This window comes from Oxyura jamaicensis, chromosome 5 (genome assembly GCF_011077185.1).
Source record: "Oxyura jamaicensis isolate SHBP4307 breed ruddy duck chromosome 5, BPBGC_Ojam_1.0, whole genome shotgun sequence".
NCBI classification, from domain to species: Eukaryota; Metazoa; Chordata; class Aves; order Anseriformes; family Anatidae; genus Oxyura; species Oxyura jamaicensis.
Window position 1 is genome coordinate 2,494,909 of NC_048897.1, and position 25,193 is coordinate 2,520,101.

Sequence of the window (25,193 nt, forward strand, 5' to 3'; positions counted from 1 at the left end):
AAATCCCGAGCGAGCATTCTAAATCAGCGAGCTCCCAGCAAAACACGCCCAATGGCCACACTCGAGCAGTACAACACAAGAAAGCTGCAACATTAGAAAAATGCTCCCTGACAACTTCTGGCAGAAGAGAATGTCTGTGCCTTGAAGGTGAAAACGTCTGGACCGCGATTCCTCAGGAATTTAAAGGAGTAAAGGCTCCACGCTTTATTATAACGCTGCCTCTCTGCTTCCTACTCGTAAACGGTCCTATTAAAACCTCATGCTGTCATTAACCTTTATTGCTTCTCCATGCGCTTATCGTTCGTTTTACGATCACTCTCTCCCGCTTTTCGTGCTTCTTCCTCTTCCTACTCGCACCCAGCAGCGCCCACCGCTCCTTCCCACCCTCTGGGCTGCAAACCCTCACACGGCGGCGCACCCCCACCCCCTGCAGCCCCCCGCTCATCCCTCCCGCCCCCCTCACACCTCGGCAGCCCCCAGCGGTGCCCGAGGACACGCAGCCGCCCCCCAGCCCCTGGCTCAGCCCCGGAGGGCTCTGGGGGGGGGGGCCGCTCCCCGCCGCCCGGGGCCCCGCTCGCACCTGCAGCGCCCCCCGCCACCGCCCCGCGGCCCGGCGCCGCCCGAGGCGCTGTCAGCGCTCCGCTGGGCTGCGGCAAGCGGCGGCCTCCGGTTCCGGACGGCCGAGGGGCGGCTCCGCCCGCGGGCTCCGTCTCAAGCGGGGCGGCGCGGGCAGTCTCAGGGCCGGGGGAGCAGCGGGAGGAGAAGGAGGAGAAGGAGGAGAAGGAGGAGGAAGAGAAGGAAGGCGAGGGGAGCCGTTACCTGCGCGAGGCGGGTCGCGCTGTCGGAGGGCTCCCCGCCGGCCGTGCCCGGCCCGAGCTCCTCCTGGCGGCCGCCGCCCTCACCTGCCCCCGGGGATCCGCCCGCGCCCCGCTTCTCCCTGCGCCGCCTCAGGCCGGCTCCGCAAGATGGCGGCGCTTCCGGGAGCAACCACGCCGGGCCCGAGGCGGGGGGTGGAGAGGCGGGAAGGGACGCGGCGGAGCCCCGCCTCCCGCTGCCTTCCCCCCTCCGCCTCCCCCCGGCGCTGCGGGCCGCGGTGCGCTCGCCCGGCGGCGGCGGCGGCGGCGATGGGGGGGGTGGCGGCGCGGGTGCTGTTCTACCCGACGCTGTGCTACACCGCCCTGCGCGCCGCCCTGCCCGCCGCGCGCCGCCCCTGGCTGCACCGCATCGACCGCGCCGTGCTGCTCGGGGCGCTGCCGCTCCGGGGCCGCAGCCGCGCGGTGGGTGAGGGGAGAGCGGGGGTGGGGGAGCCGAGGCCGGAGCCGCGGCCTGACGGGGCCGTGTTGTGTGCCCGCAGCTGGTGGCTGAGGAGAACGTGCGCGCCGTGCTGACGCTGAACGAGGAGTACGAGACCCGCTACCTGTGCTGCTCCGCCGAGGTGAGCGCCGCGGGGACCGGGCTCCCCCTCTGAAGGAATAAAAGGGAGTTAAAGGCTCGGAGGGGCTGTCTCTGACAGGAATGGGAGGCGCTGGGAGTGGAGCAGCTGCGGCTCAGCACCGTGGACCTGACCGGAGCGCCCAGCCTGGAGCACCTGCACAAGGGCGTCGAGTTCGTGCTGAGGCACCGCGAGCGCGGTAACAGCGTCTACGTGCACTGCAAGGCCGGGCGCTCCCGCAGTGCCACCATGGTGGCGGCCTACCTCATCCAGGTAAGAGGGGTTCTGTACCAAACGGGGTTTGTTTTCGTAGTCTGGGCACGCACGGCCAGCCTCTGCAGCTTGGTTTTGCTCCAGAGCCCTGACCTGTAAAGGTACATTGCCATCTCATGACTGCACGGGATTTGGGCTGGGCGCACATTTCAGGAGAGGCAGACGGCCAGGCCCCAAGCTCACATCGCTCCCTGCTTCACAGAACCTGGCAAACACAAGATAAATCAACAAGCAAAGCTTACGTTCACTGAACAGCAGCCTAAGCTTTCTTTGCTAATCCACTTTATCTCTGTACACCTTGTTCACCTGCACTTACGACATTTAAAAGCTGTTAGCACAAGTACTGGCAAAGATGCCCTGATTCTATAGGAAGGAGAAACTGCTGTTGTGACAGAGCTCTGAAACAAGGCCTGATGGTACCTGTGGCTGGTTCTGGCAGGTTAGTCATACTTCAAGGAGCTGTTCAATCTCCTGGGCCATTAATGCAGCAAGTTCTGAACCCGTTTAGAAGGATTCTGAGGTCCTTAATTCGTTCTAGGGCATCTAGGGCAGAACAGATTGAGATGGGAATACCAAGTTGCGTGTGACAATAGGTTCACTGAGCAGATAAACCTCTGTTTTTGTTGTTTAGACTTCATGGCTACCTGAAACGATGAGCCACTATGTGCTTTTTCGTAAATACAATTCAGGATCAAGAAAAGTAGCTTTGGCTTTCAGAGTTTCCCTACAGAACCAACCAGGTAAACCAGCACTGAAAACAAAATCCCACTTGGGGATTCTATTGCTGGTGCTGTTCAGCACTCCCTGGGAGGCCTTTGCCTAATGATGCTCTAAGTGCTGAAGTACAATGGAGGTACTACTAAAGTTTTAATTTAAAAAACTGCCCTTTTTCTCTGGTCTGGTGGGACTAGGACAGGAAACTATCAACAACACGAAGGAAGCATGAGTGAGGTAGAAAACAAAGGTCCGAGGCAGCAACCGTCCCTCTTTAAGTGAGGAACTCACTTCATGGACTTGTATTGACACTCAGGCCCTCCTGAGGAAGATGAAGTAAACAGAAGGGACAAAGTAGAGTTTCTCTAACAACCCTAACATTGCCTGTAGCATCTAGAAAGGCTCCATTAAGTGGCGCAGGGGTGGAATGGATTTTCACTTGCAGGGTTTTTGCCTTTTCAGCTGCATCACTGGACCCCCCAGGAAGCAATAGAGGCTATTGCCAAGATCCGACCCCACATCCTTATTCGTCGTAAACAAGTCCAGGTCCTGGAGACATTTCACAAGAACATGATTGCTGGGACAACTGCAGAGGGTCAGTAAGAACTATCAAAATCTCAGTCTTGTCTCCTTTAAAGAAAACTTAGGCCTTAACGAACTAACGAAGGCTTATGTGCTGTACTTCTTGGCCACCAATAAAGCAACTTTTACATAAATTACAGCAAAGGGGAGTTTGGGCTGTTTCGTTATAGCATTCTCTCTTACAACTAGTCTTTTCTCTGGGAGCCCCATAGATCTCTCCCATGCACAGCATTAGCACTGAGCTGAACTTCAATCCACAGAAGGCTCTAAAATAGTTGCAGCAAAAGAAAAGAAAACTCTGTCTCAGCAGAGACTTTATTCAGATTCTTACCCAAAGGGTTACAGTGCCAACAGAGGGGTAGCAGGAAGTGGTCTTAGTTCCATCTGTCACCAACACTATGCTATGATTACAGGCAGGGATTCCCTGTACAGTAAAGGAAGCCAATGCTCATAAAACGATCTCCTTCTTTATGCTAGGTGATGATAGAGCAGTAAGCAGATTCCCAGTTTGTTACCACTCCTCTAGAAGTGCTGAATAATGCAACCTACTCAGGGTCTTGGGGTCAGCTCTGGAATCTGTCTGCTCTAAGTATTTCTGCCAGCCTCTCCTTCTGGAATAGGGAGACAGGAACATTTCAGTGGGGGCATCCCTGGAGGACAGACAGTGCACGTCTCTCTGTGACTGACAATGGCAGCAACCCACAATCTCCCCGGCAGTTAAAAGTAGCAGTCTGTGCCAAGGAGGATATCATCCATATGCTATAGGATTTGTTATTGGTGGATGGGTTCCAGGCTAAAAAAGCCACTTGCACTGTTTGGGCCTCAAACACAAGCAGCTTATCATCAAGGGATCACAGTAATAGCATTTAGTCCATCTGAAATCTAAGATGCATCAGTTCAACTTTAATGGTGCTATGTAAAAGGACAGGCCCACAGCTAGAAAGCCTGTACTTCCTCTGCACAGGCGTAGAGGATGGGCTCTCTATTGGATGTTGTGAACTCGTAATTATTGGGACTGGTGCTGAAGGTGGTTGGGTGCCTCTGAGCTGCACAGCACAACACCGTTGCTGCCTTTTCTACCACTGGGCCTGTTTTTCCCCCTTTAGGCCAAGACAAACTGCAGGTTAGTGAGCAGCACTTTGATACCACTTGTGACTGTTACAACAGAGGTGGCTGGATTGAGTTTAAAAGTATTTGCATCGCCCTTTTTATAGCGGTCTCGAAAAACATAGATGCTGCCATTGCAGCTGGCAATCTTCCAGAGGGATGGTACTGAGCTCCAGGCGTCTGGCAGGCACAGCCGGGTGAAGCTATCCAGCAAGGGATTATAGCACAGCAGTGAATCCCCCTCAGCTACAATGAACACCACATCCTTGTGTACGGCGGCGTGCATGCGCCCTGCAAAAGGCAGTACGTATGGCTTCACGTGGCATTTCTCTGTGTTGGTATCGTAGCACTGAATAAGCCGAGAGGGCTTGGTGAAGAAGTCCAGGTCATTTTCTTCCCCGCCCAGCAGGTAAATGACACCATTAAGGTTTACACCTGCAGCCCCTGAGACAGCCACTTCCAGCTGGCTGGTCTCTGTCCAGACATTGTCTCGTACTCTGTAATATATGACAGCATTAGAGAGAGTGTCCTGCAGAGTCTTCCCCCCAAGGGAATATATTGCATCCTTGCTTGGTACAGAGACAAGCGTGTGTTGGAGCCTGTCACGGGGCAGAGGCGCGCACCACTCCCAGTCTATGGTCGCGTTGTTGCATTTCCACATGCGTCGTGGAATAGAGCCACCAACAACATACAGGTCACTACCATGCTTGCAGGCTGCGGTGATCTGGTGACACAGGCTGTTCTGGCCACTCACGCTGATGGAGTCATCATCAGCACAATGCAGAGAGACAGCGAGTGAATGTGTACGTGATGACTCTTTTCCAATCAGGTAGATGTGAACATTTTCCCCAATCACCTAAGAGAAATGAGGAGCTTGTCAACCTTACCAGAATTAGGCCTGCTCACACAAATGTCAGCGATGCCCAAGACAGATTTTTTTTCAGCATTTCAGGACCCACCTGTGAATGTGAGGCATGCATTCTGCTTCCTAAGCCTTGTTACCCCAGAGCATTCAGAGCCTTTTCAAGACACCAGTCATATCTGACAGCAAAGCAGCAATAGACTTCATTGGAATCCGAGTGACTGCAGTTTAGTTAAGGGTTGGCCACCTCACTGATAGAGTACTTATTATGAGGGGAATGCCAAAATAAGATTTCTGAATGGTCTCTCAGATAACAGTATCTGGTGAAATGCGTTATTTGTGGCACTGCCCTAATCGCTAATAAAAACAACCTCAGGCTAAAATTAAAAAAAACTGTCAGTGGGGTTGCTATTTATAACGATGAAAGTATTCCTCATGCAAATATTGTGAATTTCAATGGCATTTGTGTTTTGTGCCTTTCAAGTCACACCTGCAAGCAGAATATACCCTGCCTTGGCAAGTGCAAAACCAGTAAGTGCTATACCAGCCTGGAACAGAAGGTCTTTTTATACCTTCAGACTTGATCGCAGTGTCTCTGAAAAGCCTGCTCGCTCCTCCTTGTTGAAGTTGATCCAGGTTTCTATGGCAGCCGTCGGATTCTGGGAACATGGAACACCATCTGCGGTTTGGGGACAGAAAAAAATTTATGGTATCTAGACACAGGTGCGTGTACCTAGGAACGTCCTTTCCTGCAACTCCCGCACCCCCTCCTGCCACAAACCATACCCTGTCGAGGAGGAAAAGAAGATCCAAAGGTTTCTAGATTTTGGCAGGCATGATCAGCACCGCCAGCCAGGCATCTACATGCAGTTTGCTTGGTTAAATATCAGAAGACAGAGCTGTCAGATTTAAAGCATTTTGGATGACTTTCAACAGAGGAAGCTATGTCAAAGAGAAAGAGGGCAGGGAAGAGACCTTACATGCTTTGAGATGATATTAAAAAAATAGTAACATAATTAAGCATTTAGGTAGATTAGGTTCTCTTATTTGAAAATGAAAATTTCAGCAGTTGCATTTCTTGGCTCATTGGCTAGTCCTAGAAACTCATCTAGCAAAGGTCATCTGCAGAAATTGTTCTTCTCTGAGCACTGTCAGACGGCTGACCCTCAAGACTGAACATCTGTGTTGCTGCTTTCCTGTCAGCATTTGGAAATCCCCTTCGAGCTACTACAGCTTTCTTTAGTAGTGTGACAGTAGGAAACACTTATGCTTAACAGACTGCATCAGATTTCGATTTGTTTCCAGGCATAACTGGAAGTTTTAGCTATGCCATAAACTACTGCAGCAGCAGCACATTACCTAGCAGATTTTAAATGTTTCCTTCTAGCTTGAAAGTCGGCTAGTTGCCCTAACACCAGCAATTATGCCTGTATTCATTAAGAGGCTTCCCTTTAAGAAAGGTTCTCCGATTTTGTAGTCCAACAAACGCTGAATTCAGTGATGCTGAAGGCATCTGACAAATTCTGACCCTTTTCTCCATATTGGAAGGAAAGAGGAAAGTGGGGTGGGAGGGGAAGGGAGAGAAAGCAGGTTATTTTGAATCTGTTCAATAGTAAAATGGATTTCCATAAGCTGTTTATCAGATGTAGTGGTTAAATGGAAAAACTTTGATTTTGAAATGGGTCCCAGGGCGCAACAGAAGGTAAGCTTAATAAATTACCATCTTTATGAAGTTTATTTTAATCCTTGCCACTAATAGCTTCCTCTACTTAATTGTCCATTAACTAAACAAAGAAGCAGCACTTGCAAAAGAAGATTTTCCCCACCAGCAGTAGGGAGTGTATTTCAGCTCTTAATCCATTTTCATGGACCAAGTTTCGCCATAAATATTGAGTAACATGATTCTATAGATGGAAATAGATGATGCATGGAAAAAAAATCTTAAGCAGTTATTTTAATTAAGGACCACAAACACTGAAGGCCAAATTCCTGAAACTATGATTACTACATGGTATCACAATGAGGAAGAGTTAAAGCTACAGAGGCCAGCCGCCCTTTATTTAATCATTTTTGTGTTTTAATGAAATCACAATTTAGTTTAAAAATTTTAGCTAGGAATAGTTATCAAAGTTACCCTAGTTTTATCATCTTTTTTGGAGCCATCAGTACATATTCTCAATAGGTTTCAGACTGCAAATTTCTTTAGTTGCAAAAGAAATACTGCAATTGAGTATCTGTAAAGACTCGCATAGGCATAGCCTCAACTTCAGAGGATACTTTAGGTCTTATGGGGAGATTTGCCAGTATTCCAAGGAAGACAGTTACAGCAGGTTTATTACTGTAACAGCATATAAACCACTGACACACAAGCTATAGCAATTTACTTGTTCATAGAATTATTTTTAATTAAAGCAAGAAAGAGGGAGTCTCTCCGGTCTCGAGTCCAGCACATCGGAACGTTTGAGCTTCTTCTACGCTCTTGCTTCCTCTAGCAATGCTATAGAAATGTGCAAAAATGGAGTTGTGACTGAAGCATCATGAAGAGGTTTTATAGCGCTGACTGTGTATGAGGGCAGCAGAGAATCTTTAAGCAGTGGTGTCAGACAAAGCAAGTTGTTAATATGTTGACACATCCTTCACAACACTAAGTCATTGCATCCATTACCATGGAAGACTACTACCTTTACATTAAGAGTAATTAATGTATTACCCAAGATGTTACACTGCTTCTATTTCAGTCAGCTGACTGCCTAGCCTAAATAATCCTAACAATTATATAAAATTGTTAACAACACTAACATAGTCTAGAAAGGTAGCCTGTGCTCAAGACTTCTTACAAATGTTGAGTCATTGCATTACAATGTTAAATGATTAAGAATTACAATAAAAGAAAAATATGTTCTTAAGGTGTTCATTTTGGAAATGCTTCTTTGTTCTACTTTTAATGCAAACAACAATTGTTTATTAAGTTACATTAAAAAAATGTAATACTTCCAATCTGTTGACTCGGGAACTGCTGGAAATTACCAGCATCCTCTATCTCCATTTTCTATACCATAGATCCTGACAGTTCTATGGCATGTCCACTAACAATTTATGGTGTTGTGGTGTTTGTTTTTTTTTTCTAATTCAGTTATCCAGAATGTTTTGCTTTGCTTAGCTAAGCCGCTGAATAGACAGTGATTGTGAAAGCTTGTATCTTTCCATCTGCTTTGATCAATCCCTGCTAGACTCTCGGGCCAAAAGCCTCCTCCCAGATCCACAACATGGCTAGTTTCAAAAACTCCTTACCTGTAAGGATATCTGTCAGTAGGCGGAGAGGTAGGTGTAGGAACTCTTCCGTGTCTTGCAACTGAGATAGATGGGACTTCGCACAGTGTTTGGCGGCTGTGTAGAGCTCCATGTCACTGTGTTGATCTGCCAGCCACATGACCTGCAGACAGTTCCTGACCTGCACTGTACGAGCCAGAAAACGGGAACATTCCTCAAAAAGGGCAGTCAGCTGGTACATGTCTGCCACTTCATAGGTTTCCTGCAACTCTTCTGCCCTCAGCTTTACAGTCCCATGGTAAATATAGTCCACAAGGAGCTGAAAGACACTCTCGCTGACATCCTGCAGCTCAATCACCCTGTTGTGGGCTTCCTTTAGGTTGGAAGTGAACATGGAACGGAAAAAGCAACTCTGAGCTGAGAGGACCAAACGGTGCAGCTGGAATTCTTTGCCTTCCACTGATATCGTAACATCAGCAAAGAGCTCATCCTCCAAGCAGAGCTTCATAATTCCCTGGGCCACACGGCCCGAGTGGGAGCGGTCGGTGAAGGTGTAGTTCACAAAGTAGTTCTCTTCTGCAGAGGAGCCTCCGGTCTCTTCTGATGAGTCCATGGTGCTGCACAGATCAGACCTCCAGCAATCTGTAAAACCACAATGATTATAAGGCTTTCTCCCCCCATCAACACAATTACGCAGTGCTTCAGGATACAGGGAAAAATCAAGCATATTGGTAAGAGGCCAGCATATTTCAGACTGAATATAAATAGCACAGCCAGAAACTTCTGCTTGAGTTTCAGAACCTCAAACAACTGAAACAAATTAGAAGTTGGCATGATTAAGATTATAATATATACAAAACTTCCAGTACAGTGAGCATTGCATCCCAGCAGAATTGCAAGATTTGCATATCTTTTCGCAACTCATTTCACTGACACAAAGAAATGCAGCAAGAGTTATTCAAGTGCATAGTCCAGCAACCCCCTAGGAAACTGGCAATGCCAAGAGAAAGTGACAGTACCTTTGTCAGGTTAGATAAAAGAAAAAAAAAACAAAGAGTTAGAATATCATACTACAAAGAGCACAGGCAGCAGCTCCTGTCATTAGTAGGGGTTAATTACCATCCAAAAGCAAAGCGATGAATTTTTGCAGCGCTACCAAATCAGGTGGGTTTGTTTTTATCAAAAAGCCTGCCGGACATAACTGCCAGCTCTTCAGCCAAACCAAATGAGGTAACTTGTGGTCATACTCAGCTTGCTAACGTGCCAGACATCTTCAGCATGCAAAATAATGTGCTAGATGCTGTTAGCCAACATTTCCCCAAAGTGGCAAGGATAACTCAGTTTGCTACATTTCTTAGTAGATAACAGAGACTACGTGCAATGCTCCAAGCAGTTTCTGTGTCAAAAAAAGCTTCTGCTGTAGGAAAGAACTTTCCGTTAACATGGCTCAACAGCACTAAAGCAAATAGATGTCTGTTTGCGTTCCCTCTAAACCTGTTTCTATACCTAGTAGAAATAGTTTCTCAACAGCTTCTCAACTACCCACCCTGGTGACTAAAACAGAAAATTTTAGTTATGATTTCCAGTGGAGCGTTTACCTAAAGACAAGACTTTTCCCCAAGAGACTGACAGTTGCTCTTCCCCACTTCATTTTGCCAAACCTGCATTTTCTTACAGCGGCTCTGTGTGGTACAGGAGAGCTCCTGATTTCCTCACTCGAGCTGCGTTCACTGGAAGCAGTTTCCATCCCCTCCCTGCCTCAGTTACACCCGCACGTTGTACGGCAGCTGGGCTAGCACAGTCCTGCAGCAGTTCATAAAATGGCTGGGGTCGGAAGGGACCTTAAGGACCACCCAATTCCAGCCCCAGCCAGGGACCCCTCCCACCACACCAGGTTGCTCAGAGCCTCACCTAACCGGCTCCTGGACACCCACAGCCTCTGGGCGGCCTGTGCCAGCGCCTCACACCCAGGTGTACGAGGCCGGGGAGCCGCGGTTAGCCCAGCGCACGCCGTCCTGCAGCCCGGCTCCCGCTGTAACGGCATCCCCTGCTGCTTCCAGCCGGGCATCCCCTGCTGCTTCCAGCCGGGCCCCAGCGGCCGAGCCGACCGCAGCCGCCTCACCCTCCCCCCCACCCCCCCGGCGCGGCACCCACCTGCGGCGCCTCCCTTCATGCCGCCGCCCCGAGGCCTCCCGCCGCCGCCGCCGCCCCGGGGTGCCCCAGCGGCTCCCCCTCGCCCCTCACCCTGCGCCAGGCGCCGCCGGGCACTCGCCGCTTCCCGGCCGCCGACCGACCCGGAAGCGCCCGGGGAGCGGCCGCACCGGGGCGGGGAGAGCACGGAGGCGGCGGCGGCGGCGCCTTCCTCTTCCGGGCCGTGCCCTTGCCCGGCCGTGCTGCGGCGATGTTGGCGGCGGCGTTGCGGGGCCTGGCGCGGCGCTGCCCTCCGCGGCTCGCCGCGGCCCCGGTGGCGGTGGGGCAGGCGCGGCCGGCGGGGGGCTCCGCCGCGGAGACTCGCCGTAAGTCAGCGGGCGGGGGGCGGCCCGGCGGGGGCTGAGCAGCGGGAGGGGGGCGCGGGGTCGCCCGCCGCCGCGCGCGGTGGGGAAGCCGGTGCTGGCGAAAAACCCGGTCGTGTTGTCTGGAAAGCCGCAGCCGTTCTGGGTGCAGGCCGAGCTTTTGAAGTCAGTTACCGGGCCGCGGCGGCCCCTCTCTTCCACCTTGTTTTCCTCTCCGTCGTACCGTTGGAGCGGGCCTCCTGCTGTATTTACACAGCAGATGCAAGTTTCTGTCTAGCATAGATGTAAATGCCCTTATCCGGTTTTCTGACAGGATATCTAGGTTGGAAACGCCTCTTAGGATCACCAAGTTATTAGATGACCTGCTGAGTCCCACTGCCAAACTGTGTCCCCGAGCACCACCACATCCATACCTCACTGAATACCTCCAAGGCTGGGGGTTCCACCTCCCTGGGCGCCCTGTCCCAACGCCTGCCCACCCTTTCTGTGGAGAAATTCTTCCCGATATCCAGTCTAAACCTCCCCTGGGGCAACTTGAGGCCTTTTCCCTGCTATGAGTTGTCACCTGAGGAAGGAGACTTGGCACCCTCCTCTCCACAAGCTCCTATGAGGTACCTGTAGAGATGACGAGGTGTCCCCTCTGCCTCCTGTTCTCCAGCTGTTGCTATAGGCCAGCCTCTATGATATGCCCTCTATTCCTCTATGCACGTATGGTTTGTTTAGCTTTGGATTTACCAGAAGAAAGCTTTGTGGGTTACTTGAATCCTCCTGCCTTCTGCAGAAGTTACTGAGAGACAGTGATTAAAGGGATTTTTAAGCAAGGGATGGGAGTTACTGCTTTTCCTGTGGCTTCTCTGCCATAACCTGTTGCTCTCTTTAGCTACTGTCAGACCAAAAAATGAAGTAGAACAGAAGCAGCTCTGTGCGTTTGGGGAGTACGTGGCTGAGATCCTGCCCAAGTATGTCCAGCAAGCACAGGTAAGTGCTGTTTAAGAAATTGTTCATGCTGGAAGGTGACTGCAACCTATAAACTCGCTACTTTTTTATTAGCTGTTGTTATGAGGAAGAAAGATTGTCAGAATTACATGAAAATTAGGGCTGTTATTGAGCCCCTTTCTTTGATGTCACCATGTCTGCTGTACCATATGCTTTCTTTGTATATGTGTCCTGCTGGATTCAGTGCGACGTTCAGTCCCATTAGTGTCAGTGCTAATTCCCTTTGTGTTGTTTTCGTCAGGTGACCTGCTACAATGAGCTGGAGCTTTTGATCCATCCAGATGGGATTATTCCTGTTCTGACCTTCCTTCGGGATCACACCAATGCCCAGTTCAAATCCTTGGCTGACTTGACTGCTGTTGATGTCCCATCTCGGCAGTACCGCTTTGAGGTAAGAACCGCTCACAGGTGCTGCTGGACTTGGAGAGTTCCACACCTGCTGGTGGCTGTAGATGCTGTTGCAGCTCTGACTGCATTTTTTGCTTTCTGACAGTCAGAAAAAAATCCACTCTGAAGTACTGGGTTTGTTTAACCTGTTGATCCTGGAAGCAGTAGCAGAACTAATACTGCATGGGTTCCTAGCTTTCCTTTTGTGTTCTGCTGAAAGTCTTTCTCCCTCCCCTCTCCCCGAAGTGAGGTGGTTGATGATTTTTTTAATTATTATTCTTTTTGTTTGTTTGTTTGTTTTGCTTTGATTTTGCTTTTTTTTTTTTTTTTTGCTTTTTTTATTAAAGTGTCCAGAGACTTTTCTTCTTGCCGAGTAGGAACTGGTGCTCTTCCTTCTTCCACGTAGGTCTGTCAGCTGCTGTGGACACAAACACTCATGTTTTTCTTTAAATTCCACCAATTTTCTCCTTAACAATTTTCCTCTTCTTCTAAAAAAGAAAAATCTTTAGTAGTTTTAAAAATATCTTGTGAAAGTCAGGACCCATTTGAAGGAGATGAGACACTCAGTCTTCTCACCTACTATTAGAAAGCCTTGTTTGCAGTATGATTGCAAAGACCTTGTTGTAGTTTAGCCTAGGAAAATATGTGTAGGATAGCAGAAGAAAATAGCTGGGGCTCACAAGCTGCAGGAGGCTGACTATGGTTTAGGCAACCTTATTGATGAAGAGATGTCCTTGTCCATATTGATGAAGAGATGTCCTTGTCCATTTTGGGCAGATCATGTTTCACACATGAGAAGTGAACTGGTTTTGTTCCCAGCAAGTTAGAAAGATTTTGAAAAGTAGCTTGTTTATTTTCCCCCTCTGGTTTATCTTGTGGTATCAAATCACTTACCAACGGGGTCACTGGATACTGGGGGTAATCAATAGTCATTTTAAGACAGACTATTGTCATGCATCTTCATCCCATCAGTATTCTCCTTTTTTAAGATTTAGTGTTCCTCTTTATTTCAACTCCTCATCAGTGATGTTTTCTACACCCCACATCCTTTTTGTTACTCTTGAATTAAGAAATAGAATAACTATCGGAGCCTCAGTTATGGCAACTTTTCATGCTCAGCTCTTAGGTGCTGCATGTGACTTTGAGAAGGAACATTTGAAATAGGCTTCATACATCTTTGCTCAGCCAGTACTGTACTGTGAAGAGATCTGTAAAGTCCATACATGGCCAATGCCTTCTTTTATTCTACTGCAGATTGTTTACAATCTCCTGTCTCTGCGGTTCAACAGTCGGATCCGTGTGAAGACATACACTGATGAGCTGACACCTATCGATTCAGCAGTGTCTGTGCACAAGGCAGCAAACTGGTATGAAAGAGAGGTGAGTGCCATTTTGTTGGGGAGTAGAGTATCTGTTGAGACTCTGCATTTTCTTAAAAAAAAAAAAAAAAAAAAAAGCCTTTATCTAAGGCTCTGAGAAAGGGGGAGGTGTTTCACTGGCTGTCTTTTCCGAATAGGAGAAAAACACTGTTTAATTTGCTTTTAAATTAATTTGCTTTTAAATTAATTCCTGCATGCAACACTGGCACTGCACAAAGCTGGGACTGAACTGAAACTATGTGGACATAATACACAAAGGGGACTTTTTTCAAAGTAAGAGGAGCCTTACCTCCAGCAGCGTGTTAGAAGGACCCCTTTGTTTTCTTGGTTGGAGTGGCCTTTCTGTATGAGGTGGGGAAGCATGGAGGTGCTAGAAAGGTTAAGATGGAAATAGACTATCTAATTCAATTTACTTGGCTCCCTTTCATTTAGGTTTGGGACATGTATGGTGTTTTCTTTGCCAATCACCCTGATCTAAGGCGAATCCTCACAGACTATGGGTTTGAAGGCCATCCTTTCCGGAAGGACTTCCCGCTCTCTGGTTATGTGGAGGTAGGAGACACACTTGTGTCTAAAGTGATCAAATCTCTGTAATACTCCTTTCTGAGTTTCAGTACAGAGATGTGAATGGTTTGTAGTCTTTTATCTAAAAGGGGTCTAAAGACATTTCACTTGTGTGTATTCCAGTGAGTATGCATCTCCAGCATTTCAAGTGATCACAAAGTATTTTCTATAATAAGGCAGCCTAAGGCCAACAACACTGAGCAAATCTCACATGACGTATGCCAAAGGCAGAGAAAGTGCTTCTGCTTTTTTGTTTTTCATCTGAAACGTTAAACTTTCCACTGCAAAACTGGAGATTTCCATTTAAATGGATGACTGAACTGGTCTTTATGCAGTTGGAATTCTACTCTGTGGAGTTTCCGTAGGCCCAGATTACAAAACTCTAGTTGAACTGACTTGTCATTTATCAAATGTTTACCTCTGTGTGGTAAAGCGCATGTGAAATGAGTGTATTTGGTATCTGCCTAGTTTCAAATGACTGCCTTGCAGAAGCATTCATATTTGGTGTAGTTCTAAGACTGAGCTGAATCTCAGGAGACGACAATGAAGTTCTGTAAGCAACAGAGGGTTTTAAGAAAATAGAAATTGTGGAATCCTCTAAGCGAGGACTAGGCAACAGGTTTGGAGATTGGAACTGACACAACATGGGTAAATCAAGACTATCTGGTGCTCAGCTACCCTTCACCTATGTTCTCAATGTTATGCTAAGAAGCAAAACTGAAACCAAACAAGCTGTCATAATGGGCATTTATAATATACATGAGAGTAGTCCCCAGCTCTGCCAGGTGGATGGACCACCTTATCTCAGTGACTCAGGAGAACTCCCTTTGTCATATGACAAACTAAATCTGTTATTTCGAGTAGACTTCATGTGGACTGCAGGCTGGGCACTCCTAATTCAGGTTGGTTAGCCAGGACAGGTGGGGTGTGTGGTAGCGAGGAGGAGTTTTTGAAGAGTACAGAGGTCTTGGTGGCATCTGGAGGGCTCTTGTTCGAGAATGAGGAGGACTGAAGCTGTGTCAGAGACCTATCCATGGCGTAAGAACTGGGGTTACTCATACTTTAGGGTGGTCTGGGTCATTACTGTGTACATCCAATAATAGAGGGGGCACGGGGCTGTATGAAAATGACCGGCCTGTGTCCTTTGCACTGTTCTAGGTGCGGTATGATGATGAAGTGAAACGGGTAGTGGCAGAACCTGTGGAGCTATCTCAGGAATTTCGCAAGTTTGATCTGAATAGTCCTTGGGAGACATTTCCTGCCTATCGTGCAGCTCCAGAACCCCTGAAAATAGAAGCAGGAGCCAAGAAAGAAGATGCAAAATAACATCAGAATGGAGCAGGTGCATAGCACTACCCTTTCTGTTCTAACATAGTATTTATGATAATAAAAATTGATGTGAGATTCATGTCTGTCATGGTCACATGAATAATGTTGTTTTCAAACTAGATGAAAAGCACAGGATGAGGGATGCTAATTTACAGTCCTGATAGTCCAACTGGTAGGTGTTTATTTGCTGTTTTGAACTGTAAGACGCTGGATTTGTCTTTTTGGCTGGGAAATTGAATGGAGTCCAGGCATTCTCTATGGCTGAGATGCTGTAGATACACGGCTTCTGCTAGCTGCCCCTATAGACATAAGTCATAGCCTGAGCACTCACAAGTGCAAACTCCAGGAGACTTCTGAAACAGCTGTGTGGCTTAAGTAATGGGAGAGCAGTATCTCAGCTCCAAGATGGGAAGATCATCATAATGTAGCAAAACGCACGTAGCTTTTGTAAATGGTTCTAAAACAGCTGTTATTAGAACAACACAAGAAGTATCTGGATCCACACCAAATTGCTTGTGGAAATGTCTGCGTTGTTTCTTTGGGAGTTAGGTCTGTCTGTTCTGCTGGTAGAAGGAGTTGCAGGTAACCTCTCACATGCTACTCCTTCATGCCAGATTTTTCTTCACGATTTAGCAGTCTTTAGTTTCTCCAGCTTCTTCAGACTGCTTTTTCCTACAGTCAAAAATATCTCCCTCTCCCTTCCCTTGTGCCATAGACAAGAATCTATGCCTTTTTGTCACTATTCCAATTACTCTGAGCTCTATGATATAATAGCATTACCACTATCTTTGCTCTTGTGGAAAATCTCATCTCTCTCCAAAAAAAATGGAGAAATATTGTAGTTTCAGTCCACCCACCAGCTGTTTGAATGAGATTACATTACAGCAGTCATCAATTAATAATGTCCCTTGTTCTTAGTCCAAAAAATGCATTACACAGTTCTGCATCAGAAAGCTGACTGACCTCATTAAAATCTGAAAACTGTTGTATAAGAAAATTCACATAATAATTCAGAAGAGTTTGTAGAGACTACCTGAATCATCCCAGTGCTACTTAAGGCTTTTTAAACTGTAAGACCACTAAATAAAAAGAATCTGGGGTGGTCAGAGTATGGGATAGAGGAAGAGATAGAATGACAATAAATTCAGTTAAGGGAAAAAAAAAAAAAAGGACAGTTAATCATTGTGACTAGAATCTGATCTGTTTGCAAGAATAAAGAGCTGAACCGTATGGTAAGAATCAGTCTTCATGTTTGTTTTCACCCTAGATTTGTAAGCATTAATTCTTCCTTTTTTTTTTTTTTTTTTTTTTTTCTTAATTTGTTTCAGGATGCTATAGTCAGCAGTGTTTGGGATGTGACTCAGAACAGTGTTAAAACTGATAGCATTTGCCACTTTCCTTAAAAAGTGCAGCTCTTGTGGGAAGAAGAAAGGAGAAGGGAACACAAGAAATCAGTAGAAGTTTGGGGTTCTACATGATTCCTAGCTCTCCTTACAGTCTGCTATTAATTTAATTGATTAAATAGGAAATGTACTTTTAGTCATTCCCACAACATCTTCCACAGCTGGTTCTGTTTTCTGTTGCACAGGCTCTTTTTGCATGCAAATGCCCATTGCACAAGACAGGAAAGTTTGTGGCACCACTTCTGTTACTGTGAAAATTCTTTATTGAGCGCATTGCCCCCCACCCTGCATTCTCCCTCACCCATCCCAGGGTGCATGAGGCACCGTGCCAGGACTCATGGTCCACGTATCATAAAAATACGTATTTCCCAGTGTGGTAAGTTAGAAGACTGGTGGTGGCTGAGAACAGAAGGAAAACACAATTTAAACATAATGCTTGTATAGTGGGAGAAATTGGTTGACATGGCATCATGAAAGGTTAGACACAGTGCTCTGTCAAGTTAGATAAAATGCAAGTTTTGTGGAAGAATGTGTGTACTGGAGCCAAAACAGCCAGCCCCGTGGGGACAGGCATTGTCTCCAGCAGGTCTTTAATAAGTGGAATAATTGCTAATGGACCAAAATGTCTTCTCATTAGAGAAGTCGTGGATGGAATTTGTGAAGAGTGCGGTTTAGTCACCCAGGCACGTGGTGCCTGGATGCCTGAGGTGGATGTTACATAGCTTCACAAAGTACTGCCAGTGTTGGCACACCTCCTCCACTGCTCCTGAGCCTCAGGGACTAACCTTATACACAAGCCTGCTTGCTCTGGGGTCCTTGTGGCTGGTGGGCATTTACTTCATCCTGGGCAAGGCTGTTTTCAGCTTGGTCAAGCACAAAGTTATCTTCCAAGTCTCTGTCACTGCCTGGTCTGCACTGTCAGCCTCCATGAGGCTGTCAGCTTGTTTGCCTGCATTGGATTTCCCAAATGTAGTTGGATGCTGGATGAGATACGTATCTGTGGTAGCTGACTTACAGATGCCCTGTTCAGGAGACGTGTTTTCTGATACCGCAGAGCTGGATAACTAGGCTTTAAGCGATGATTCACAGTCACCGTGTTGAGCTCCCCCAGCTGAGTATGTTTTGCCGGTGTTTTCCAGCACTCTGGCTTTTCTCCCCACAGCTGGGAAAGCAGCCTCTTGTCCCTGGGGATGTGGCTATCGATGGGGTTAGGGTATCCAGCTGCATCACAGCCACACCATCTGTACGGGCCCTGATGACTGATCTCCAGTCAAGATCCAGATGGGGATTTCAGCTGGGCCTTGAACTCCTGCAGAGCAGATGTTACAGGAGTACTGAAGGACAGGCTAGATGACACTCATATTACCTGCATCCCGTTACACCTTTCCCTGAGTTGTGAGAGGCCCCATCCCGCTCTTCTGTGCAGAAGCTGCAGTGGGGTGGTGCCCTCCCTTTCGCTGTTACACAGCCCATTATTGCTTCAAGCAGCCGGATGTGGTTCACAGACTAGAAGAAAAAGACAAGGAGACCATTTCCTGAAGGACCAGCAGCACCATATCTGTAGAAGATAGAATAGTGGAGGCCCCATCTGATCATGGTAATGCTTTACTCCTACTTCCCTCAAGCTTTTTTTTCTTTCTCTCCTGTGACTCAAGTATCACCTTCCCCGAGAGCCATGAGCTTTTCTTCTCCTCTTCTCTTACCCTTCTTCATCTCATCTGCCTCCCCTGAAGACCTGCTAGACAGACCTAGGCAGGGGACTGAGGTCTCCCCAAGTTGTGCATGAGACATTTGAAGCAAGAGTTTTTTTCAATTTTTAAGCAGAATTTCCCTTTTATGAAGATGTTGCCAATCTCTTTGCAGTCCCATCTCAAAGAAACATCTCTTCCAAAGAGGCTCTTCTGGTGCTGCATTATCCACACCTCGTGACTTCGGATGCTGCCTTAAGCCTCTTACATATCTAAGCACAGCCTGTGCAGGGCCCTGTGGCACGGTGCCCATCCCAGCATACAGATGTAATCTGCAATGGGAAAAGGAAGCAGCAGAAATTCACAGTGCTGACAGGCCGGCTGTGCAAACACTGCTATCTATGGGTATGTTTACAACTGAAAAATCAGAAAGACCCATGCAAGGTGCAAAATAAAAGGCCTGAACAAAAAACATAATGGTCGATGGAGGTACTAAAAATACCAATGAACAAGGTTCAAGGGCCTGCAGGGGTCTATAATGTAAGAACCAGAGGAAATCTTCCCAGCAGATCCTGCCTCTTGTGACCTTGGCAAACTGGGTTACAGTGGCTGCTACCTCACTTGTCTCTTCCTTTGGTAGTTTCTCACTCCATTGCACAATTACCCTGTGATGGGCAAAGCTTCTGCTACTTGGAACAAATTTAGGATCAACCTCCAACCAGCTCCTACAGATTTTAGTTCTGCATATTTGTTCCCCTTTCCCACCTTCCTGATCCAGGAAGTCCTGGTGGAAATGCCACAAGTAGCCAGGGTGACCCTGCAGAAACCTGGCCTGATGTGCCATGCTGAAACTGTGCCTACGACAGATGGCATGACCAGAGGGAGCTTGGAGTGGCAGGGTTGTGCACGCTCAGCTGTGAATACCTGGCAAGGACAAAATCCCTCAGGAGGAGCAGGTGCACCACCAAACATTGCAATCGCACGGGCAGGGACTGTGTGCAGCTGTTACAAACTCATACTTGCTCCTGTGCACGTCCCGTAGAACTACTGCTGGCTCACAAAGAGCTAAAGCATACATTTATCAGTGCTCTGCAACTGCCTTTCTCTGTGGGATAGAGAGGCAGTTGTGCAAAGTTTCCCCAGCTCAAGGCAGCGTCTGCCACCTGTGCTCGCCTCCTACCTGCCGTAGTATCAGTCACCTAAGCACAGCCTGTGAGCCTCCTCTCTTCTCCCTCCCACCAAATGGGTATCCTCTTCTAGACCTTCAGCTGCATGCTGTTCCTAGGAAATATTCCCACTGACAAAATCAACTGTGACCTGTGCAGATGTTTGCCAAAATACTGGATGACTCCTTTGTCATGTACTACAACCCCCCCGCCCCCCGATGCATACAAGAGAGGCTATTTTATGACCAACAAGATGTGTTTGTTGTTTTTTAAAGTAACTTCTAGACAGTCATGTGTACCTTGGTGTACACTGCGAATTTTAAAGGACCAGCACAAATCAGAAGGGACGTCAATCTCACCGCGCAGATGGATCATCTGAGTCTGCCTCTTGAGTGGCATATTATTTACAGTTTAATAAAAGATATCTCAGAAGAAAGGGATGCAGCTAAAGCAGAAGCAGCAGCAAATAATGAAAACTGAAAGAAGTGTCAGCTGACTGTAAGACAGCCACGGCTATGACAGATACAGGTCTTATTTTGATCCAAACAGAAGGGAAAAATGGCTCCAGATATCGAGGGCTCCTCCTTCCTTAATAAATCTGTGCCACTTTTGATAGCTGCTGTGAGCACATATTGCCAGGCAGAGCTGCAGATCCTGGAAGCTGCAGAAGAATGGCTGCCTTGCACACTGACAGCTTATTAACTGGAACATCATCCCGTAAAATAGCTGGCGACCAAAGTCACCACAAACTGACAGCCTCTAACTTACTCAGGAGGGTATGGACTTCAGCTCCTCCTGTCTTTTCTAGGCAGACTTCTTTCCCCAGAGAACACCTTTAGCCTGAGGGAGATGACATTACTATTATTTATATTTATCACTGATTTGTATGGCCCTCACATCCAAGAACCTGTTGGTGAACCTGCAACAATACCGCTCCATTCAGAGGAGAAATACAGTGTCTCAAGTGAGGGTTAGGCACTAATGAAAGTGCAAGGATGTGTACAGCACAGATACCTGCTGTGAAGGGAATCAGATGAAGCTTCCTCTTTATAATTCACAACACCTAAGGCAGACCTTGCTCATTGTAACCCATAAGTCACAAGAGAGGATGATGAGGTGCTGAAGCCTGACTGGCTGTGATCCTTGCAGTTTGCTAGGTCATTATACCGAGTATTCCTTCCCAAAGGTTTGCTACAGAGCTCAATAAGTAACATTTCTTCTGCATGCTTGTATATTTTGGCTGCTATTGCCCTACCATGAATCTGCCCAGACTGTGGCCTTATCTGTTTGTGACATTTCTGGATCGTTCGCAAATGTTCAAACTCAGTAAAAGGGAAAACTGAAGGGTGACAGAGATGGGACAGAAGCACTGTGCAGAGGAGGAAGGGACCAAGAGGTTCCCCCATTCCTCAGAGGCAATCATGTGTAGTAAAATTTCTTGCAACTAATAGCTCTGTATAATAAATTGCAGTGGAAAGTCAGTCTTTGGAAGCGAACCTTAAATAATATTGCCAAAAACTTCATAACAAAGTCTTCCAACTTTCCAAAATATGATGGAAAATAGCCTCCTGGGTCAGCAAGTTCAACTGCAAAGCCCTTCCCGGGACTGCAACCACAAACACAGCAAGGCAGATCGGTTCCAGCAGAGGCTGCTGGGATCAGAAGCAGCCAAGAAAGACGCTGCAGCAAACAGCCCTCATTTTACACCCGGTGCTGGCCGCAGAGGGGATGTGAACCACTACTGGGCACGGCCACTATGGCCCAGGTGCAGCTCAACGCTTGGCTGGTGCTGTGTGTGTTCGCTGGATCCCAGAGGCTGACAGGTAGGAAGTGCACCTGGTCGTGGGGCAGCTTCTTGGCTTGGCAAATGTTTGTGCAATTCCCGTGGTGCTACGCTTTGCCTGCTTCTTCAGATACGGTCAAACGCATCTGCTAGCTGTGCTGACGCAGGAGAGCGCGTTAGCTGGAGTCCCAGCTGGGCTTTGTGCCCACAGGGAGATGCTTGCACCTACCTGCAGGATGGAGACCTGCTGCTGCTTCTGGAGGCAGGAGGAGGGGGTTTGTGCTGAAAAAGTCTGCTCCTGCAATGATGTGTGTGGGTTTTCTAGGTGCTTTTTGGGGAAAAGAACAACTGATGAATGATAAAGTAAATAAGGGACTATTTTTCCCATCTCCAAATTACATTTATGTTATTATTTCACTACATTATTTGTTATGCTTTGGTTGAGTTTTGTTTTACTGTAACACTGCATAAATGTATAAGATGGTTATGAATAACAGCAGTTATTGACTTTGCAAGCCAGTCAGATGTCTTTCATTAGAGGTATCTGTGAACTTTGCAGATCAGTTAGCTGAGAGGAGAAGCCCAGGAAAGAAATTTTCGGATGGTGTAAAAGCTTTGCTGGCGCATCCATGAAGGAAGAGGAAAAAGCAGCTACAGCCCAGCTCACATTCCAAAGCCCCAGCTGGCTTATGTTAGGGATCCTGCAGCTGTGCAGAGAAACAAAGCTCAGTCTGAGGGGACAGCAGATCTCCAGGCAGCTTGTACATCTATCTCCCTGAAAAGCTTTAATCAAGAATGGAAAGTTGGAAGTGGGCTTTGGTAGCAGTCATCACACACATACAGTATTAAATCATTTTTCTGCTTTTTCTAAGCACCTGCTGACCTTAACTCTGGAGTATTCAATGTATATTCTCTCTATTTTTTAATATAGAAAAGCTTTATCTGTATAAAAATAATAATACAGAGAAGTGTCAGAGAGCTTCCTATTTTATATTGGCTTTTGCATTTCATTTTTCCTGACCCAGAGGACCTGTTGAAGAGGGTCTTGGCTCATGACTATGCTGATCAGCATGAAGAAGGGAGGGGTCGCAGCATCCCTCTTACAGTCCTGGACTGAGGATCCATGCGTCTCCTTTTTTTTTTTTTTTTTTCAGAAAGAAAGAAAAAATAAGGGAAAAAGAAAGTTAAAGTATTAGAAGAATTATTAAACAAAAAATAAAGGATTATTGGGATTAATGTGACTCTCACACTCATTCTTCTCGCCTAGTATTCATTTTTTCCCAGTTTAAATGAGGTTAGATGGCCTGGCAAGAAATTAGCTGGACTTGAGAACAGCCATGAATTTGACCGTGTTAGCCTCATAATCTGTATCTGCCAGTGGCAGATGCTCAGGGAACAAGTACAAAAACAGGGTGAGCACCAAGCAAGATTTCTACCAAAAGTTCTAGGAGCCTCCTGGCACCCTCTTTCCATTCGGCAGCATTTCTTTCTCCTAGCTAAAGCTACAAAGCAACCTGTTGTCGAAACCCATCTGCTCAAACTCCTGCTGCACCCACCCACAGCGGGCTTCCTTGCAGCCTTCCAAGACAAATGCTTTTGCTGCCACACGCTATAGCTCTGTGCTGGCAGGATTTGAGGTCATCATATCCAAAATTCGTACTTGCCTCCCTTAACCACTTATGCTTCTCTTGTGAAGCTTGTTTTGCTCACTGAAATCTTATGATCAGCATCTGTCATATTTGGCAAGCCGTGAGTGACAGCTCAGAAATACCAAAGGCTTTATCGACAAGCAAATGACAGAAACAAATGGGAAGGGCCATGATCTTGTGGTGTCACACTCTGCCTGATGTCTTCCAGATGAACATCCTCGCAGCAGGGATGGTGCCAGCACCAACACACCCCGTCGCGGCCCAGAGGACACCGACATCATGTTAGAGGTCTCCGGGGCGCTGGGGGCCTCTGGGCAGAGGTGCTGTTAGCACCTGCGCTCCCATCTGCTTGCACGTAAAAACTCACCTGTTCTGCTTCTTCTCATCGCCACTGTATTTTGGGAGCTCCTGGAAGATGCCTCAGCAGGGCGGGCTGGCGGGGGAGAGGCAGGGTGGGTGGCTGGACAGGGCCCTGTGGGAAGCCGAGGCTTGGGGCCAGGCAGAGAAAGGGCGTGGGGCTGGCAGAGACAGACATAGAGCAGGCAGCTTTGCAATGCTCTTCTCTTCCAGATGCTCTGGGGGAGGCTGGACATCGAGGCCAATGGGACCATGAGGCTGCGGGACGAGGAGCTGGCCTCCCTGCGCCCAGCGCAGCGGTTCATGCAGATCTTAGAGAACGAAGTTCCCAAAACACCGATGGAGATCGAGCAGCTACTGAGATACTATTCACTGACCGATACCCCTTTGCCTCCCGGAGAGTATGACCGTCTGATTTTCACCAGTGTTTACTGTGCCTATCAGATTCGCTCCATTCAGGGTCTGGATAAAAATCTCTGGATCCATTTTTTCTCCCAGCTAGTTGATGAAATCTTTCGTGATCTGTGCAAGGGGCTGTGCCCTGCAAATTCCACTCTCCTTATGGCTTCCTGGCCCTGGAAGGAGAAACCTTCACATTTCGCATCACTGAAACAGTTCTATCATTCTAACCTGGCCAGGACCAAGAGAGACACTTAAAAAGGGGAAGTGCCATGGGAAAGGACACATCTGACTTCAGCTGTGTCCTTGTTTGTTTTGAATGCTGGCAATCTTTCCTCAGTATTCAGGACTTTGTAGAAATATGCCACACACCTTTTTGTACTGCTTTCTGCATTGTGCTGGCAACCTTCTAAGGATTTATACACAGATTTTTAATTTTTATATGAACCAGGACAAAACTAAAAAGTGCATCTCACCCTTTTCTCTCTCTCTCTCTTTTTAAGTGGGCTGAGCTGAAGTGGGCAGTGCTATTTAGATGTGTTATCTGCCTTGATCACTGATGCTTTCTAGGGAGATGTCCTGGCAGCTTTTTTCCAGGATGTTACACTGGTGTCCTAGTTGAATTCATCTTGAATAATTCAGTTCAGCCTCATATTCCTTCTGTGGTTTCAGCCAAACGCAGTCTCGTTTCTCCTCTCCAGTAATCAGCGAAGCAGATGCGGCTGTGTTTCACAATAGAGGTGGTGTATTTAATTTCAGCTTGCTGGTTATGCAGCATCACACTTGATGTGTCCACAGTAATTTCCCACCTCACGTGTTCATTAAAGATCAACCTGAAGATGTATGTATTCCAGGAAGCTTCCTCGTATTCACGTATCATATTTATGTATGTACACTGCTTTGTGTTAGCTATTAGTTTGGAATACAATTCCTTACGTCTCATTTAAATTCCTAAGGATCGTGACCTAGTTATTTGTTCAGCAGATTTTACCTCTTCTGAAGTTTTTTTTTCATACAACTATGGCACTTTAAAGACAAACCTAACAAATACACAATCTCTATTCTTAAAATCAGAAATATAATTATTTTATAGAAGTAGATCATTAATCTTTTTTTTTCTATCTTACATGCTGCTGTCTGGAATTAAATAAATATAATTATCTGTACAGGAGGATTTTGATTTGTTGATGTTGTTTTTGTTTCTACTGGGCTTTCTGCTGCCATTCTAGCTATATTAATTTCAAAAATTCATTGTGCGTGCTTAGATGGTGGGATCTGTAATTCTGTTTCTATCAATATACTCTTAATTTTCCATGCTGAAAAAGGAGGTATGTGACATT

General features: G+C 47.0%; 5 protein-coding genes across 15 annotated transcripts in view; 3 read left to right on the plus strand and 2 right to left on the minus strand.

Moving 5' to 3' along the window:
- Positions 1 to 961, minus strand: part of CELF1 (CUGBP Elav-like family member 1) — a 56,549-nt gene extending 55,588 nt beyond the window's left edge. For 9 of the 11 annotated variants that reach the window (XM_035326730.1, XM_035326742.1, XM_035326741.1 and 6 more), the window contains exon 1: positions 820 to 957. The gene's annotated coding sequence lies outside the window, so the exon portion shown is untranslated. Of the gene's footprint in view, positions 1 to 819 lie in introns of all 11 variants that reach the window. The other 2 variants (XM_035326743.1, XM_035326733.1) reach the window with 2 other exon arrangements.
- Positions 951 to 3,141, plus strand: PTPMT1 (protein tyrosine phosphatase mitochondrial 1). The gene is made up of 4 exons (XM_035326745.1): positions 951 to 1,277; positions 1,355 to 1,435; positions 1,514 to 1,705; positions 2,882 to 3,141. The coding sequence occupies exons 1-4, from the start codon at positions 966 to 968 to the stop codon at positions 3,020 to 3,022; spliced, it is 726 nt and encodes a 241-aa protein (XP_035182636.1). The 5' UTR covers positions 951 to 965; the 3' UTR covers positions 3,023 to 3,141.
- Positions 3,142 to 3,287: 146 nt separating this feature from the next.
- KBTBD4 (kelch repeat and BTB domain containing 4) lies at positions 3,288 to 10,494 on the minus strand. Its single transcript, XM_035326728.1, has 4 exons — positions 10,395 to 10,494; positions 8,262 to 8,882; positions 5,543 to 5,649; positions 3,288 to 4,964 (listed from the first exon to the last, which is right to left on the minus strand). Exons 1-4 carry the CDS (start codon positions 10,411 to 10,413, stop codon positions 4,104 to 4,106), a joined length of 1,608 nt encoding a protein of 535 aa, XP_035182619.1. The 5' UTR covers positions 10,414 to 10,494; the 3' UTR covers positions 3,288 to 4,103.
- A 105-nt stretch (positions 10,495 to 10,599) lies between these two features.
- NDUFS3 (NADH:ubiquinone oxidoreductase core subunit S3) lies at positions 10,600 to 15,487 on the plus strand. Its single transcript, XM_035326744.1, has 6 exons — positions 10,600 to 10,756; positions 11,634 to 11,731; positions 11,991 to 12,140; positions 13,391 to 13,516; positions 13,948 to 14,067; positions 15,238 to 15,487. Exons 1-6 carry the CDS (start codon positions 10,642 to 10,644, stop codon positions 15,403 to 15,405), a joined length of 777 nt encoding a protein of 258 aa, XP_035182635.1. The 5' UTR covers positions 10,600 to 10,641; the 3' UTR covers positions 15,406 to 15,487.
- Positions 15,488 to 19,896: 4,409 nt separating this feature from the next.
- Positions 19,897 to 25,019, plus strand: FAM180B (family with sequence similarity 180 member B). The gene is made up of 3 exons (XM_035326746.1): positions 19,897 to 21,488; positions 23,306 to 23,385; positions 23,668 to 25,019. The coding sequence occupies exons 1-3, from the start codon at positions 21,422 to 21,424 to the stop codon at positions 24,109 to 24,111; spliced, it is 591 nt and encodes a 196-aa protein (XP_035182637.1). The 5' UTR covers positions 19,897 to 21,421; the 3' UTR covers positions 24,112 to 25,019.
- Positions 25,020 to 25,193: the final 174 nt, after the last annotated feature.